An 18687-nucleotide genomic window follows, 5' to 3' on the forward strand; every position below is an offset into this window, starting at 1 on the left:
CATATAAAAAATTGCTCTAAAAATAAAAAACCAACGGACTCAATGATTCTGATGGTGACTCATGATTCAACTATGTAAAATCTCAATGTACTATGAGAACACGATCTCAAACTTTAATGTATCTACCATAAACTTCAAATCAGAAAAAAAATTATTTTAACTATAACGATATTATAAGAAACAATAACAATTACACTTTCTTACAAATTGATGACTAATCTATTATATGTAAACGACATTCTTATATATATAGTATTTTATTTAGGAAACCGTAGAATCAGGCAGGCAAAAGTAGTTATGCAGGATCGTTTTAAAAAAAAAAAAAAAAAAAAAAAAAAAAATTATAAATCTCCTTTTCTTTATCTACGTTACTTGATCTTGTGTTTTCGTATAATTTTTTTTATGTCATGATAAGTGTGTGGGGTTTTCACTATATATATAGTATGGATAGCGAAATTTCTCACATTTTAAAAAAATGAACAGTGCACTACACTATTTATTTTTTTTTTAATAGATGGTTTAATTAACCACATTTAGTATATAAACCTTTACTTTACATAATTAACAAAAAATGGTTTTATTCTAATTCCTGGAAAAAACAGTGTTTCAAGTGTATCCCTAGGTTTCTTAAACATTAAATATTCTTAGATATATTTAATAAAGACAGGTTAAACATATTTTTTAATTAATCGAAACACTAAAACGTTTTCACCCGGTAATAAAACTTAAAATGTCTAAGCCCGACTTAAAAATCGTTTGACTGTTATTATAGAATAAAATAAAAGAGAGAAAAAAAAAAAGAAAGCAAGAAAAAAAAAAAAGAAAGGCTGGGAGGAGGTGGTGGAGACGATGGTAGCCGCTTCCGTTGCTCCCATCATGACGGAGGAGAAGGACGCCGAGGTGGAAGCGGAAGCGGCCACAGCCGTGGCTGTAGCCGCAGCTGTTACCTTCTCTTCTTGAGTCGTGACGGAAGCGGAGGCGGCTACGGCCGTAGTTGCGTTATGGCCTTCTCCTCTTGAGCATCACCGGCCCCTACTCTTGCCTAACCTGCCTTCGCTAATTCAACACTGATTTCTCCACGAACGGCGGACACTCTTATTCCTACTTTTAAATAGATAGAGGAAGTTCCTTGTTTTTTTTTTTTTTTACTATTTTTTCCTTATTTTATATTTATTTATTTATTTATTTAAAAAGAACTTTCTAATAATATATAGCAGTAACAATATCTTTTCTGATTCTTAATCTCTTCTTCCTTCTTTTTCTACCACCAACATGACAATTTTATTTGAACGTAATAAAGTGTTCTTTTAACATGACAAATTCTACTTGCAACGTGAGAAACTTTATTTTTAATGTCAGAAACTTTACTTTCAACGTGATAAAACTACTTTAAATATAACAAAATTTCTTTTAACGTGAGATGAAAAGTACCGTTGGTGAGCGATCACGCTCGGACAGGTGGGGCACGCGGAGCAGTTTCGCGGCTTTAGGTCTTTATTGGATGGAGGGGGCGCACTCCGAGTAGGAAGAGAGAGCTAGGGAGGAGAGAGTAGGGGAGGCAGGGTAAGCAGAGGTAGTTGGTGTGGAGGGTGATGTGGTGGCGGTAGCGAGAGGGGCCCGTCTCTACTACACCGCCGTCGCTACCGTTACCACCACCTCGGGCCCCTCTCTCACACGCCGCTGCTGCAACCACCACCTCGCCTTCCGCACCAACTACCTCTGCTCGCTCCATCTCCCCCTCCGTCTCTGCCTACCCTTCCCCCTCCTCCTTTCCCTCCTTCCAAGCTCCCTCTTCCTCCCCTTTTTCCCAAGCTCCCTCCTTCTGAGCCTAAATCTGTGGAACGCAAGTGGTACAAATTACTAGAACAACTTGTACCTTGGTTTAACAACCACCACCACCGCAGCGCCGACGAACCCTCATCTCTCTGGGAGCGCGCCCCCTCCATCTAGCAGAAGCCCAAAGTCGTGAAGTTGCGTCCGTGCACTCCACCTCTCCGAGTGTGATCGCTCTCACCGGCAGTACTTTCTTTTCACGTAATAAAATATTTTATCACATTAAAAATAACTTGCTCATGTTGAAAGCAAATTTTCTTACGTTAAAAATAGAGTTTCTCACGTTGCAAGTAAAATTTGTCACATTAAAAAAACATTTTATCACGTTGGTAGTAGAAAAAGAAAGTAGAATAGATTAAGAACCGGAAAGAATATTGTCACTGCTATATATTGCCAGAAAGTTCCTTTTTAAAAAAGAAATAAAAAAAAATGAAATACGAAGAACCTCTATCTACACAGAAAGTGGAATAGGAGTTCTCGGCGCTCATGAAGGAGCTGGTGCTGGAGCAACGAAGACAGGTAAGGCAGGAGTAGACGAGGGTGAAGCTTAAGAGGAGGAGGCCGCGGTGCAACTACAGACCCGGCCGCGTTCGCCTCCGCCGAAGCTCAAAAAGAGGAGACCGCGGGTGCAGCTACGGCTGTGGTTACTTCCGCCTCCGCTTTCCTCTCCTCCGTCGCGTGCGGGAGCAATGGCAGCGGCTCCAGACCTTCTGCCACCTCCTCCCAACCTTTTTTTTTTCTTTTTTTCTCTTCTTTTGTTTTTGTTTTTTTTTTTTTTATAAAACTAGTCAAACAACTTTAAAATTAGGTTTAGATGTTTTAAGTGTTATCACCGGTATGAAACGTTTTAGCATTTTGATCCTTTAAAAAATATGTTGAACCGGTAATAAAGAGTTGGTGTTGGTTTCAAGGCATGCTGGCATGTCCATTCGGTGTTCTTTTCTGTGCTTTCTTTACCCGGGTAAAAATTTAGTGTAGGTTTCCGCATAAAATGTTCCTAAATGTGTCAGAGATAGAGTTGGTATAGGTTTCCGAATGACATGTTAATTGTCTAATGTTTTTAGATGAATTTCTTTGTCAATATATAAATAAGAGAACTTGAGACTAAGTTAAAGAAAAAACTCTCTCTCTCTCTCTCTCTCTCTCTCTTACTATCGCACGATGTTTAAACAAATAATAAAAATCTTTATTTCAATAGACTTCTATATTTCATTAATCTAAAGCTAAAATCTTAGAGCTTATAGTTGATACTCTACTAGTTTAGAAAATGGTGAACGTAATCTTTAGTTAGCCATAACTTTTATCAATTTTATTTCAAAGAATACTTATCCCATTGATGATAATTTCCTCAAACCACACCTCTAAATATAAACACCCTGCCACTATAGGGGTGGAAACAGTTAAGAAAAAGTTGAACATTATTTAACTCCACGGTTTATACCCTTCCTTAACTGTTACAAAAAAATACTACTTGATCCCCTTCCCGGGGCACTGGGTGCTGGGCGTTGGGCAAGGCAATGGTAAGGATTAGCCCAGGTCCGAATTTGTCCCCGGGCAATTCAGCTCAGAACAAGCCCAGCCTGAAAGCTATGGGCTTAATCTTAACAGTTGATCCCAGTACGCAACTTTGTCTCCGGGCTTTATCGAAATGACAAAATCTGGGTCGAGCCAGGTTTTGAGCGTTAAAACTGGTACACACCTACGCAGGGACATGTTTGATACGCACGTGTGAATTCGTGTACATATGACAAGATGTTGTATATGAGAGCATAAATTTAGAAACCTATCATAAAAGGCACATAATATAGTGTATAAATAAATATATCAACATGTCATGAACAATAGGTTTTACCTGGATTTATTCGGGGCTATCCTTTACCCGAAACCCGGTTAAAATAAAGAAACTGTTACAACCCGGTTCAAGATCAATCCTTTCAACACATATTACGACGAAGGGTCAAACACATATAACAACGGTCTTTTTTTGTAACCTCCATTTAATGTTCGTTAGATGATAAGAGAGGATGTGATAAAAGATGTTTTTTTATTTTTATTGTTGTTAGGGCTTGTACCGGAAATCTTAAACAAGGCATATTTTTATTCCGAGGACAATCAAACGGTACTATCAAATGGTAGTGTTCAACAACCCGAAGCGACTCGTAAAAATAGGAAGTTGAATCCTCGGTTATTAATGTCACTTCATAGAACATAAGGTCTTAAATTCACAGTGCCATGCTTCGACATGGTTTTTTATAAATAAAAAGTTATAATTATATAAAATTAATGAATAATATATTATAATAGTTTAGAAAATATGAGATAATTCATTTGATAAAGGTCAAAGTACTCTTGGTATATAGTAGTCGTACTCCGGGTATAGAATGGTTATTAGTAGGGTCATACCGTGCCACCCGTTTTGGTTACGGTTACACGTGAATTTAGGAACGAGGCATGTAAACACATCAATGGTTTAGTCCTTAAGTTGATACTAAACTATTTCTATGTTTATTTGAGATTACTACATCTGCATTGTAATCGTAAACTGCCTGTTCTGTTGCCGTTAAAAAAAATTTTTTACAACAGTCACAAAGGAATTCTATTACTGTCTACTGCCAAAACCGAGAAAGTGCGTGTTTGGAAAGATTTTGGTAGACAAGCTCCTAGTATGATGTTTAGGTAGAAAGGGAAAGTTAGTGTTTAAATTCTTCTTATCATTGTTCGAAAACGAACGTTTTCTATAATAAGACATGTTGTCAACAATGTCTAAAGTGATTATAGCGCTCTTGATCATTTATAATAAGAGAGAAACAAAAGTGGATCTAACTCTATAATAGAGGTATTTGCTAGATTGTTATGTTTGTTTCGTTACAATATGTTTGAACAATCAACTTGTGCTAATCATGTATCTTTTAATCTTCAATACATGGAAAATGTGTCACGAAGAAGGGGTCAACTTGAACACCTTACCTCTAAGAATCTACTTAACACACCCGAACGAAACGGCAACTACTTCGTCGTCGACCAAACCCTTACGATATTACACGAAAGGCTTGATCTCCTTATAATGTCGCTCATGTTATTCCTAGTGTTGTCATGTCTTGTTCCGGACGTATTTGGTGGTAATTTTGAACAAGTGTCCTCCCTTAATATAATTGTATTTTCCTTGTTCCTTTGTAATTCTTGTTCTTCTTTTGTAAAGCCATGAAGTTTAAAGTATAACGAGAGAAGAAACAAAATTCTTACCGGACAAGATCATATTGGTACTCTTGAGGGCTGGATCAAATCTACATCTAGGTAATAAGTTTACTACGAGCCAAATCACACTATTCTAGTTCGAAACGATGTGACCACAAGCTTTGTCTCGGTGCTTAAAGTATCAACTAACTTGTTCTTCTTAATACTTTTAAACATCGACATCCAACCGGGACTATATTTGTTCTTGGGTTGGTCTGATTGTTGTGTTTAGATCGTGCCACGTCTCCTTTATCCGGATGTGACCTGACCCGGCCGTATCCCGTTGTCGTAAATCCATATAAGGTCTTGGTCTGGAGTGTATTTGCGTAGGGTTCGGGTTGTTCAATGACGGGGAGTATTACGAAATGCACGTTACTATTCGGTTTATATTTTGAGGTTCGTTTACAACAGTCATAAGACATGTACAGTAAGTAGCTGCTTCTTGTGAGACATAATAACTACAAACAAACGGAGTAGACGAGTTATAAATAATCAAGTATGTAATCAACTTACCTGAAAACGTTCTTACGATGAAGATTTCAAAGGTCTAATTAATTTATCGTTTAAAGGAACTCTTATATTAAACGACTCTTTAAAAGAGTTATTATATGGTTTCTAACGGGGTTTGATAAATGTCTTGACATTGTATGATATCTTCAGGCTCTCTGCTCTCTGCTCACTGTCTGGCGTTTTCATCTTCGGTATTCAGGTCGAGCGAGAGCACCTAGGGATAACATCATAAACGTGTTCATATTTCAACGCCGTGTCATGGTTTCCTTACCTTTATATGTAGGATCTTCTTTTGACATTCCTCTTGAATATTCATAGCTCTGTTTTTATTACCTTGTCGTCATCTAATTAATTAACCATTTATCGATTTTTTTGTTTATAAAGGTTCCCTGCGTATGAGTGCTTGTGGTGGGTTAAGGTGTGGGTTTTGTTCCTTCTCCGAACAGCTTGTAACAGTTAGAGCCTAGAAGAAGTAGAAAATAGTTTTATATGAAAGGCGGTGTTAGTAACGTTAGTGTTCGAGAGGGACTTTTTTCATAAATTCAATGCTAGTTCTTACTATGAAGTACACATTAATAAAGACATTATTATTGTCGGTGTACGGGGTATAGGGAGAGGTCGTCAATGTGACCGTCACCTTCTATCGAGCTTGGTATATAAAGTATGTAGATTAAATAATCGGTGTTGTATAGCTATACTGTCTAAACCAGTTTTAGGACGTTCAGTTTTATTTAATACTATGGATCTCTTCATAATTATATCCTTTTGTAAATGGTACGAGGTAAACACGTGCTCTACCGTGATTTTACTGTGCCAACTCCAGAATCTAGGGGGGATAAGTCGAAGGTTAAAGGACGAATGTTGTCATAATAGTAATACTAAAGTTAACTCTCTTCGAATAGGTATTCGTGAACAACGACCTTATTCGTTTAATGATGTAGTTAGTGGGTTTCGTTTTGTTCCGACAAAGGCTAAATCTGATAACTGTTCCCTTTACTGGTTTTTTTCCATATTTTTGTTGTTAAGTTGTCCTTGTTTTTCTAATGATTTATAGGTTCAATATGTCGTCAATTGATAAAGTCCAAAATGAAACTTATTACACTATCCAGATCTAAAGATTGTGTAAAAGTTTACCGTGGATGTTTGACTTCAGTAATTGTTATCGTGGGATACTTTGTCTTCCTGGTTCTTAAAAAACGATTTAATACTTATACATATACGAATCTCTTCAAGTTTATTTTACGTTGAAAACTAGTATTCTACTAAGTGTCGGTATATATAGTATCTTTTACACGACTTTCTCTGTAAGAGCATTACTTTTCTAGCTACCGAGTACTAGAAAACTAACTTTTCTAGATACCTTACTTACAGTACTGGAAAATCTGCAACTTTCGATTAAGTGAACCCTGAATAATTTTGAAGTTATTACTTGAATGAGTATATAATCTGTTAGATTAAATTCATAAATTGTCGTATCAAAAATTTTTCGTCTAAATGAACTACCTTGACAATCCGACTACGTTTGTGGTTTTCTTACTATTTCACTTTTAATTCTTTAAAGAGGTTCAGTTATTATGACTTAAAAGAAATAAGTTATAAGGAGTTCCGAAATGAAGGAGACGCATTTGTTCATTTGTTAAAGTTTTTTTATAGTTGACTACTTATTTATATGTTTACATTCGTATACTGGACGATGTGATTATCCTTCATGTTCATGCGATCTCGAGCAGTGTACATAGATTTATTTTCTTTAGATTCAAAGGATTAAAAGGGCTATGTTGGACATGAACTTTGTACGAGAATCAAAACACAAATCATTATTAACATAAGTTAATGACACAAGAAGTCTACATAGACTCATTTCTTTGGTTTCGAAGGATTAAAAGGTCTAAATTGGATTTGAATTTGGTAAGTAACTCAAAACACAAATCATTAATTTGATGTATCTTAATATTACGATTTTATATCGGATATTAATTATTGATGATCACAGTGTGGACTAGAAGCAAAAAGGAGAAGGTCTCTCGAACGATGTAGAATTTAGAAGTTCATATGCTGTTGGATTCTCCTACAAAAACACTGTTGTTACCGTTTTCCTGATTTATGGATCCGACGAAACTTTCTCGATAGCTTCGAACGATTGACTAATACCTTTTAATACCGTATAAAAACCCTTCAAGTCGTTATTCTAGTACACCGTTGGTTATACGGCTGGGTAATCTTTCATAACCTAAGGTAATCGAGGTTCGGTGGATTGTTCTAGAATATCCTATATAGTCTCCTCGTTGGGTTGTGTTTATGTAACTTTAGATGTTATTCTTCTTGCAGTTTATTGTCGCTTTGATAAGGTGGTCAAACCGTTAAGTCGAGATTATTATCTTTTAAGTGTTAAGGTCCTGAGTTAAATGAAGGATTTAACCCCTTTATTTATCCGATATATATGAACGTTTCATCACCTTACGGTTAAACAGAGTATTTTCAAAATGAATTGTCTGTATAGCTGTAAACCTTTGAATAGGGAGAAGCAGTTAGCTGGTCAATTTTGGCTGTTAAAGGATTGTTTTTGACTAGTAGGTCAGGAGTTTAATTATAGAAAAAATTGTAACAGTAGTAGTTAAAAGTTAATTATATGGAGATGACTTAGAAAGTACAGGAAGAGGTCTTTGGTATTGAATATTTTGAGGATTTTTTAGAAATTTTTTATTAAAAGTGTTACAGCATTGTCTGGATTACCAATTTTTTCCGGTTAGATGTTGTTGTAAAATGCCCCTAGATAGATATGCATAACGGGGAAGTTTTAAAATGATTGTTGGCGTAGTGTCTTGTGTATTTCCCGTTGATTTTTGCTTAGCTAAATGATGTTTTTTGCTTCTAAACGAGGGTTCGACTTCGTTTAGCCCTTTCTCTTCGCGTGGCGATTACGTACTTTAATCTGAGGTCCTTTGCTTTTTTAATGTTTATTTAGTCGTTTTATCTTGAAATGGAGGAGCTAAGGGTCGAAGAGTCTACCCTAGCTCACATCTCCCTCTCTCTCTCTCTCTCTCCTCTCTCTCTCTTCCTCTCTCCCCCAGCCAAACGCGAGACATAATACATTCTTCCCCATCTCTCTCTCTCTCTCTCTCTCTCTCTCTCTCGAAAAACAGCGAACGACTCCTCCCAAATACATATGTCACGCTTTGGGCCATTGCAATTGGCGGCTTATTCCTTTATCTTATATGCGCCAGGTGCTCATTAACACCAAGGCACGTAAGCCACATGACTTGTCCAACCAACTACGTAACCCTGTCTTTAATAACGGACGTGGCCCACATATTCATTGGAATATGTGGTATATGAAGTTACAGATATTAACTACGGGTAATAGTTTTCTAAATATATAATTTTTAGTATTTGAATAATTACGAAATGATTATCTAAAAATTAAGAATATTAAAAAATCCATTTCTGAAAAAATTTACCATACTTAACATAAATAATTTAATTTTAAATTAAAATTTCATAACCGATATTTTTTTTTTAATCCATAGTATATATTTTTATATACATGTGGTTCTCATCACTTATTTAAAGGTATTTAATTACCTTTCCTCTTCACTACGTATGTAAGGTTAATCACCCCAAACACCTACTTCACCGTTTCGACCAAAATTCCCGAAAAAAACGTTTATCGGGGTATTTTTTAAAATAAAAGCTTTTATCGGGACACATTTTTAATAAACGTTTTTACCGGGACCAGGGCGGGGCAGTCGCGGTGCAGTCGCGGTGCGCCCGCCCCGACCCGGTTAACATATTCAACTTGTGCCACTTAGTAAGTGGCACAAGTTATGTTCTAAAAACATAACCTGTGCACAGGTTATGTTTTAAAAACATAAATATAACCTGTGCCACTTACCAAATGGCACAGGTTATGTTTTACCGATTCACCCTATATAAAGATAACCTGTGCCACTTACCAAATGGCACAGGTTATGTTTTACCGATTCACCCTATATAAAGATAACCTGTGCCACTTACCAAATGGCACAGGTTATGTTTATAAAGCTAGAATCGATAAAACATAACCTGTGTCACTTACCAAGTGGCACAGGTTATGTTTATGTATGCTGAATCGGTTTTTACCGATTCAACACCCACAAACATAACCTGTGCCATTTGGTAAGTGGCACAGGTTAATAAACATAACCTGTGCCACTTACTAAGTGGCACAGGTTATCTTTATATAGGGTGAATCGGTAAAACATAACCTGTGCCACTTGGTAAGTGGCACAGGTTATGTTTTTAAAACATAACTTGTGCCACTTACCAAGTGGCACAAGTTATATTTGTGAACCGGGTCGGGGCGGGCGCACCGCGACTGCACCGCGACTGCCCCGCCCTGGTCCCGGTAAAAACGTTTATTAAAAATGTGTCCCGGTTAAATTTTTTTTTTTTAACAGTCCCCCGATAAACGTTTTTTTGGGGTCAAAAGATGCATTTTTAATACGAAAAAAAAAAAAAAAAACGGGAAGTTTGATAATACTCCTCGAACTATCATGAAATATTAAGTTTGTAAATTAACAATGTTAATTCAAAATATCCCATGAAGATAAATGACTTATTATTATACTACGACTGTATCACAACTACATTATAATATTAATAATAGTGTGATCATTATGTATGCGGTAAGTTAGTTGATTATATGTAATATAATATCTTGTCTATAGATATTGTTATTGTGTTTTTCAAATTTGACTTTTAATATTATTTAGTTCATAAATCTCGATTTCACAGTATGTGATATATTAAATTCTTCTCTTTTACATTAGATCGGATTTTTAATTAATTTAAACACAATTGTGACTGTGATTAAGATTTACACATAAAACATATAACGGGATGTCTCCTTCCATTAATTAATTACCACGTTAACGAATATATAAGGACTTTTCAAAAGCTGAAAGACTAAATGAAGAGAATCTTCCGATTATAAATTTTATGGAAAAAATGTAAAGTTAGATAAAGTTTTTAATTTTAGACAATTACTTGAGCCAATAGAGATAATTTAATGATAAAAATGGAAAAGTTTATATGAGAAGATGTTAGTGACTAAAAAAAATAAATGGGAATTTAGTTCCCATGTTTTTTATAAAACGAGAAACCGGAAAAGTTTATATAGGAAGATAGTAGTGGTTATAAAGAATAAACGGGAATTCAATTCCCGTTTTAATCGTAAAATTAAAAAAAAATTAATACCATCTATAAATTGAGTGCAAATTAAGTTTAATTGAATTGCCCACTATTGACATTCACATGAAACCTTATTGCCTCCTTGTATATTCTACATATAACCTTTCTTTTTTTTATTATACCTATTTATTCTATAAAAGTTTCAAAATTCCCTATATATCTGTTAATAGGGAATTAATTATGTTTACTTTAAGGCACCTGCCAGTACTACTACACCATCTGGCTTGTGTTACTGCAGTCTCGGGACCTGCGGCGGGACCACGGTGCAGTCACCATGAAGGTAAAGCTTCACCGCGTGGTTCGCTCTGGCGAAGCATGCCGAGACTGCACCGTGAGGCACCAGCACGCGCAGGTTGCTTGCTTGTTTGTTTGTTTGTTTGTCGAGATCGCACCCTGGGCGCTACGTCACAGCATCGCTGCACCGTCACTGCAACCTAACTGAGCCTCGACTGCACCTGGGGTCGCCTAGGTGACCACTCGAGGCTTTGAGCTTCTGCTGGTTTTTTTTTTTTTTTTTTTTTTTTTCATGTTTCGACGTTTCTAGGCTCGACCCCTAAAAATGTAGATTTGGGGACGAAAATAATTCGCGCCAAAAACAAGAATTTTTAATCTAAGTAATTATTTATTATATCTTTGTGAAAAAAGATTTTTATTTATTTATTATTATAGCTTTATTATTAAAATTAATTGCTAACCGGGTGCAGGCGTTAGCAATCCACACGCACAGTTTGAGGGGAGTGTCAGTAACGGTTGAGTACCTCCTCAGTACCCGTGTACGTTTATTAGAGGGTCAAAAAAGGAAGAAAAAGAAAAAAAAAGTAAAAAACCTTAAAACGAGCATCCGAAACAGTGTAGTCTTGGGATGGAAAAATTTATAAACACATAATCAGGCCCCGGTTTAACTTATAGATTGGTGATTTGATGCATGATCACGTCTCTTTCATCCTTTTTTAAAGAACGTGTATTAAATCAACCAATACGAAACAGAATCGGATTAGAATTAATCCTATTCATACTTCAATCGACAACAAGAAAAATATTGTTCCGGAATATTCCCTTAATTCATTGTGTTACTATTATTTCATTTTAATAAAAAAAAAATTTTTTTTTTTTGGGATTCTAGCTTAGTTTAGGCTTCTTTACGAAATTATACGTACAAACGAACAGCGAAAAGGTTATTACCTCCACCGATCGAGGTCACCCAACATAGACTCCGTAATCAACCAGAAAATATTCCACTGCTATCACTTTTATTAATCGGGATTGCGTCAACGGTTTTAACCTATTCATACACCTCAAACCACTAAATAAAAGAATTAGCTCTTAATTTGTTTCGATCGACCTAAGTAAGCTAAGTACTTGGTCGAGCTAGACAATATATTAAGTGAACTTATCTCCCTATTCTTGAAATTTGATTTTCTTCAAATTTTTCCATATCTTGCTTTTTATTTCCCCACTAAAAGAGAAAAGGTTATATATACTTATAAGTGCTTAGTTGGGTCTCGGAAACGTTACACTAGAATTAATGGTTCGTTATCGTTCTACGTATGTTATGTTTGTAACAATCAAGAGGTACGTTAAAGTAATAGGAGTCTGATGAAGCCCTAATTATATTAGCTAATAATAAAGAACAAACTCGACGTCCTCGATACCTTTAGGTTGCCTTTTCGGTCTCTTCACTGGTTTTCTTTACTTGAGCCACTTTAGCAATAATGTTATTATCTTTGTGTTTTTCGACAAAATAAAGTGTCCAGTTTAAGAGGTGGCTCACCTCGCTCTAGCCACAATAAGTTAACAGAGGCTATTTTGTTTACATAACTATGTTATCGAATAAAGGCTTTAAATATGGGCAGGCTAGGTTAATACGATTCTAGACTATTTTCTATCTATTTATCAAGTTCTCCTTGTCTTTTTCCTTCTAACAGTATTTTAAAAAACTTTTAGAAGTAAACGAACCCGCTGATTTAGTAGTAGTAGGGTGTGTAGGGCCATCAAGAGACCCGCCGTTTGAGCCAAAAAGGGACAACGGCGCATGTAGACGAAGGAGGTGAGAAGCTGGCCACCTGTAGGTGTAACTAAACGTTCGGTTAGTAGTATGAGTTTGATGTTTTAGTTTTTTCCCTCAATTCTTGACGTTTAATACTACTTTGTTCAAGAAAGTTGTCTCACCTTATAGAAACATAAGTAATTATAAAGAAATAATGTACTTAAAACGGGGTTTTTTTTTTTTTTGTTACATCAGGGATCCATAGGGTTTAATAGATCGGTTTTCTCTCGGGTTAGTTCTAATCCCGTCCAAACTCATCTTGAGAATTTACTCGTGTTATCGAACAAGCTGTTCAAGGGGTTGCTGAACATGTTCGTCGGCTTCTTTTCGGAATTTAACACTGAAGATAAAAGTCTAATTCTTCGAGTAAAGTCGAAGACCGGTGTCGCTTTCGAGGTTTGTTATTCCAATAGTTTAACGGATCAACGTAGAATAACCTCATCTCTTCGATCAAAGTCGAGGTCCGGTACGTCCATAGTTCATAACGTAATCGAACAGTTCAATAAGTTGATACTAAAATTTATGAGTCCCGTGGACTTACAAACGTTTCAATACGCACATAGAAAATCCGGTAGGTCGTTGAAGGTAGAGATTCATTTTCCGCAAGTGTAGACGGTTGTAAAGGAGAAAACAGCCATCAAGATAAGCAGGACTATCTTATGGACGATGGGTGAACGAGACTTCAAGTTCGTATCCCTTTCCTTAGTGGACCTAGTTCAAATGCTTACGCAATCATGTCACTAAAGTTCGTTATTTCTGATGACTAATTTTAAGAGTTCCCGTTTTCTTTTCGGATTAACGGTCGCTTATCTTGGAAGGTACCATAAGGTTACTTCCTCTCCTTACCCCGCTCGAGACCACCCTTTTGTACGAACATCTCACCAGGTTGTGCCAACAGTAGTTGTCAGTGATATGGCAAGTAGAGCTCCTTTCCCTTTACTATAAATATAGACTATCTTTTCTTGTTTGTTATTCTTAGTTCTTTGCTTGTTTACTAAACACATGATTCACACTTTTAAATTTAATCATACACCTCAGATTATCATTTTTTGAACGTTCTATACTTGTCTATACGTCACAGTTTTATACCAATTGCAGTAACACTGTTAGATTCGTTGAAATTTTATTCACGGAAACTGTATAGTTCGGAATACGTATTTCACTTCTTAGGAATGGTGATCAACTAAGACCAGATCGTTCTTTTCTTTTGTCTAAACAATATGTACGAAGTGGCATTTTTCTTTTTTTTTTCACGTATTACTGTAGTGGCATTTTTTTTTTTTCCATGTACGGTTGACATTATTTTTTTTTTTTTTTACCTGGGTTATTCCTTATTCTACGCGGGGGACTGTTATACGTATGGGACACGTCACGTATTACTGTAGTTGGAACTGACTTGACGGTAGAAGTTTATGCTGTCACGGTAGAAACACCCACGAGAATTAGACACTGTGTAAGTGTGTTGTATTCTAGTCATATACATATATGAAAAAAGGAATTACTTCTGGACCTAAAGGGAAAGTACCTGTTAGATAACCAAAGGGTGAGTGGCACTCTTTCTCGAAAATGGTATCTCACTTCGGTGTATCACAGTATCGGTCCGACGAAGTACCCTCAAGGTCACCGACGGCTAGCTGAACGTTACACTTGAAGAAACCGTTTAGATCGCTACAGGGAGCTTTATAGTTGACGTGATCGACTCGAGGGTTAATATTGGTGCTGGACAGTTTACTGTTCTTGTCTTATTCCGGTATCATGATGAAGGTGAACAGGTGTAATCTTGGCTTTCGTACTAATACTATACATTGTGAACGCAACGATCTGAGTCAACTAACTATTTTTGGTTGATTTAAATTCCCTTCAATCACTTTACATATGAACCAGTTGTTTACCGAGTCCCTGTGCCATTAACACCGATACGTCAACGGAGGGCCCGGTTCGTAGTTAAGGACGTTTTATTGTACATTTTGTAGGCCTTCACTACTATACAGCTGGTAATGACGAGGTTTCTAAGTACAGTACGAAGATATTATAAAGGTGTTTTCTCTTTGAGCTTGCAGCGATTTTGAATCATGAGTTAAAAACTTTTAGGTGTAGATTAAGGAAGTCTTAGGCGTTTGGTTAACGGAGGTAACAATCAAAGTTTACAGGATGTAGGTTCGGTTTTAAATCTGTCGAATCGTCTAGTTTAACGGTGTGATTAACGAAACACGTTTAAATAACCACGATTGTCAAGATAGTAGGTGTGACTTTACGACATTTGTCTAGGGGGAAAAATAGTGGTTAGAATCGATGAACATTTAATAATTGTAAGGGATAATTTGTAATATTACAAGATACAAGCTCTTGACGTAACCGAGTTAGCAATTGAGCGTAAGTCACTTAAGATTACAAAGACCTCTCATTATTCTACGAGAATCAAATGAAAGATCTAACAATGTTCTAGTACGAGGTACGTCTTTTCACAAAAACTGATTAAAACTAATTTTTCCCTAGTCTTTATTTCTTTATGGTATCCTCGTTGTCTTATTCTCACTAGTCTATTGCTATTATATATCTTTTGACTATTGTTCCTTAGCGCTTAACCCTGGAGGCGATAAAGTGGAGTTTTCTTTTGACAATCAATGTTTGACCCTGCTCTCTTCAATTATGGACCTTAGAGGCGTTAGGCTCCGAGCCACATTACGGGCAATGTGTGGTGTTGGGGTAGCATTTTGAGGGAGAGCAGCGGGGGTAGCGGTAACGGCTGGGAGGAGCTGGAGTGGAGGGTTGGGGGAGGGAGCAGGGAGAGGTGGGCGTGGTGGAGCCAGGGTTTGGACTGGTTAAGCGTGTTTAGCTTAACCGCTTACTGTTGTATGTCTTTGTTTGTAGGGAGCATTGACATTATGGAGATACAAACCTCTGGGAGACCTATTGATACTTTGCTTGAGAAGGTGCTTTGCATGAACATCCTCTCTTCTGATTATTTTAAAGAGCTTTACAGATTGAAGACTTACCACGAAGTTATTGATGAGATTTACAATCAAGTCGATCATGTGGAGCCATGGATGACCAGCAACTGTCGAGGTCCTTCCATCACAATGCTCATTCCTAGCCCACCCAAAAAAAAAAAAAAATCCATGACAATACTCATTCCTAGCCCACCCAAAAAAAATCCATGACAATGCTAATGTGCCCTTTTATTCTGCTCTCTAACATGATATTTGGTTACTTTTGTCATATTTTTTAACAGCTAACTTTTGATGCCTCCTGGTAATGCTCCACCTTTCAAAATCTATCTTGGGAGCATCAAAGACCAAACTCAAATATGTAAGAATAATATACTTTAAATTTGGCTAACATGGACATACTATGGAGATGGTCAACATTTAGTTAAAGCTTCATGACTATCATCTCCAATCAGATTACTGAGACAAGGTAATACACAAACAGAGAAAGCGCTTAAAGAGAGGGCATTACAGGAAAACTTAAAAGAAGATGAATAAAGCGTTTTGATTATGGACGGAATGACCAGGTCCCTGATGTTGGTTCGATCTCTAGAAATTCAATGGATGTAAGATGATTTTTCTTTATCTCTTCTTAAATTTCCTGCTAAAACTTATATTCACCATCTTAGGTAAAATTCTTGTAATGTAGTTTTCAAGTTCATAATGTTGGTTCTTCCTTCTTCCTCAAAGTAGTTTTCTTAAATGATTCATGGATAATAACACATTTACTCCTGGATTTCCTTTTGAGTTTCAAATGCTACTATTTAGTCCCTAAAGCTTGAGCCCAATTTGTGTTTCATCTTCAGAGTCTCGATTTATTCCCTGAAATTCGATAGAGATTGCAATTTCTTCCCCAAAGATTGACCTTGATTATGATATCGTTCTCGGATTTTTAGCTTTAACAAAGAAGAACTTCATACTGGTGCTAAGTTATTATCTTATCAGAAGGTCGACTAATGGAAGGACTTAATTGTAATGCAATGCAAACTTTATGTGCAAAATTCTTACAATTGACATCATGAGGACAATTTGAAATGAAGGTCGATCTTCAACTATTGTTTTTTCAATAAACTTCTGCTTAGTATATGTATCACGTTATTCACCACTAAGTAAACCACTGCATCTACCTAATTTTCTCTTTTCTTTAAATATACTTGGATCAAGCTTATTGACCAAATGCGTCAGCATTATCTTCTGGAATTGTACAGGTGAAGTTTTTCTTTGTAATAGATTAAGCGCATAGTGTTACGTTATATGTCGATTGGTGAATATTTACTGTAAAATCTGAAAGACCTCATCTGCAATCATCATATTTTAAGAGGTTCTTGATCACATTTGATCAGTTAGATCCATGTAGGACCCGCCTAATGAAAACTAATAGTTGAGTGGTTGCGACCTGTTCAAGTGTCTGTCAAATTAACCTTTAGCTATTTGGTGTATATACTGCATTCTAATGGGTCTTACAATGCACACCAGAACCTACTTTGGTGTTTCAATTGGTTGCTAATTAGCTAATTTATATTTTCTGCTATGGATTGATGTCCTCTTTGCAATTCTTTTCCGTTCAAATCTTTTGGCCAATTTACAATTAGTAGTTAATCAACAGGATTAGCTATTCCCTTTTGTGTAATTTGTCTACTTAAAGGATGTTCATATTCTAATTCTGTCTGTCCTCCAAATTGCTTGTAGGAAGTTCGTTCTCTTCCTACTAAGGGTGGAATTTTTGGCCCCAACCCAAGAACCTGATAATACCCGATTCGATTTGGGTAGGGTAATAGTTTTGATGCCTTGCACAAAAGAACTTTCAGATAGGGTACGGATAAATAATTTCTACAGGAAAATCTTTTGTATGGGGTAAGAGTAAGGGGTCTATCCATTTGGGTATTGGTTCTAGGACTTTATGGGACAACCTGATCTTGCTTAAGCCGATTCTCTCCAATTCAAAAAGCTTTTGTTAAATCTAAACCTTTTAAATGCAACACTTACATCCACTACTTTCTTTGCAGGAACATCACGACAAAAGCCAAGCTGATTTTCTCTCTTTTAATAGAGGGCTAATGGCTGGTAGCCAATCGGCTCCAATTTTAACTGAAAAGAAGCTCGAATCCTCAGAAAGAGTAAAGGAGTTGCGTCCTTCCTCGACAAAGAAGTTTCACACTTATGTCCTTCCCACTCCAGGTGACACCCACAGCGCTTCTTTATCAGGACCAATCAATCCAGACCGTCAATCTCAGCCGACGCAACTATGGCACACGTCTCCTCTCCACCCAAGTATGTTCACAAAGGATTCGAGAGAAAATGAAACACCACCTCACACAAGAACACCCAAAGAACAGTCCGTTCTCAGAGAGAGCAACATTAATAGTTGGCCGACGATATTATCTCAATTCTCATAGAAAATTACCTGCCTTACTTTGATCACAGTTAGATCTCATATCTTTCACAGTAAGCAACTAAACTACATGGTCTTAGAATTTCACCAACTTCGGCATTGAGCTGTTGAAACATTTAATTGAACTATTGTAGTCCTGGAAATCTTGATTCACCTTTTATTTTTTTTCATGTTTATGAGAAAAGATAGTTTTGGTTTTTCTGTATGTTTTCTAATATAGTTGTGTTAGAGTCTTATCAGTTTCTTTTTCTTTCTCTTTAAGAAATTTATCGCTGGAATGGAATCTTGCAGGATTGTATGATTGGCGTTCTTGAGAAACAGAATTGCTAATATTTTTCTTTTTCTTTGAGAAATTTGTGGTTGGAATGGATTCTTACAAGATTGTAATGATTTGCACTCTTGAGAAACAGTAGTTAGACCAAAACCTTTAATTGTGGTGGACTTGCAAATAATGC

At 36.4% G+C, this 18687-nt stretch overlaps 1 protein-coding gene across 12 annotated transcripts; it reads left to right on the plus strand.

Moving 5' to 3' along the window:
* LOC109704444 (uncharacterized protein At2g33490-like) lies at positions 15704 to 18477 on the plus strand. 12 transcript variants are annotated; one of them, XR_002214396.1, is made up of 5 exons: positions 15704 to 15919; positions 16086 to 16162; positions 16257 to 16406; positions 17530 to 17653; positions 17847 to 18477. XR_002214396.1 is itself a non-coding variant. In XM_020225191.1 (4 exons), exons 2-4 carry the CDS (start codon positions 16351 to 16353, stop codon positions 18234 to 18236), a joined length of 570 nt encoding a protein of 189 aa, XP_020080780.1. In that variant the 5' UTR covers positions 15704 to 16162; positions 16257 to 16350; the 3' UTR covers positions 18237 to 18477. The 12 variants fall into 12 exon arrangements, 7 of the variants coding, with proteins under 7 accessions (XP_020080780.1, XP_020080785.1, XP_020080772.1 ...); XR_002214402.1 differs by having other exon boundaries at positions 16286 to 16406; XR_002214401.1 differs by having other exon boundaries at positions 16086 to 16406; positions 17530 to 17694.

This window comes from Ananas comosus, linkage group 2 (genome assembly GCF_001540865.1).
Source record: "Ananas comosus cultivar F153 linkage group 2, ASM154086v1, whole genome shotgun sequence".
Lineage (NCBI taxonomy): Eukaryota > Viridiplantae > Streptophyta > Magnoliopsida > Poales > Bromeliaceae > Ananas > Ananas comosus.

What these genes read in the sequence shown, in the direction of transcription:
- LOC109704444 (XM_020225191.1), top strand. Translation starts at nt 16,351, where the DNA reads ATGGACGGAATGACCAGGTCCCTGATGTTGGTTCGATCTCTAGAAATT. An exon ending in TCTCTAGAAATTCAATGGAT is followed by an intron (nt 16,407 to 17,529) that starts GTAAGATGATTT and finishes AATTGCTTGTAG; the next exon opens with GAAGTTCGTTCTCTTCCTAC. An exon ending in CAAAAGAACTTTCAGATAGG is followed by an intron (nt 17,654 to 17,846) that starts GTACGGATAAAT and finishes CTTTCTTTGCAG; the next exon opens with GAACATCACGACAAAAGCCA.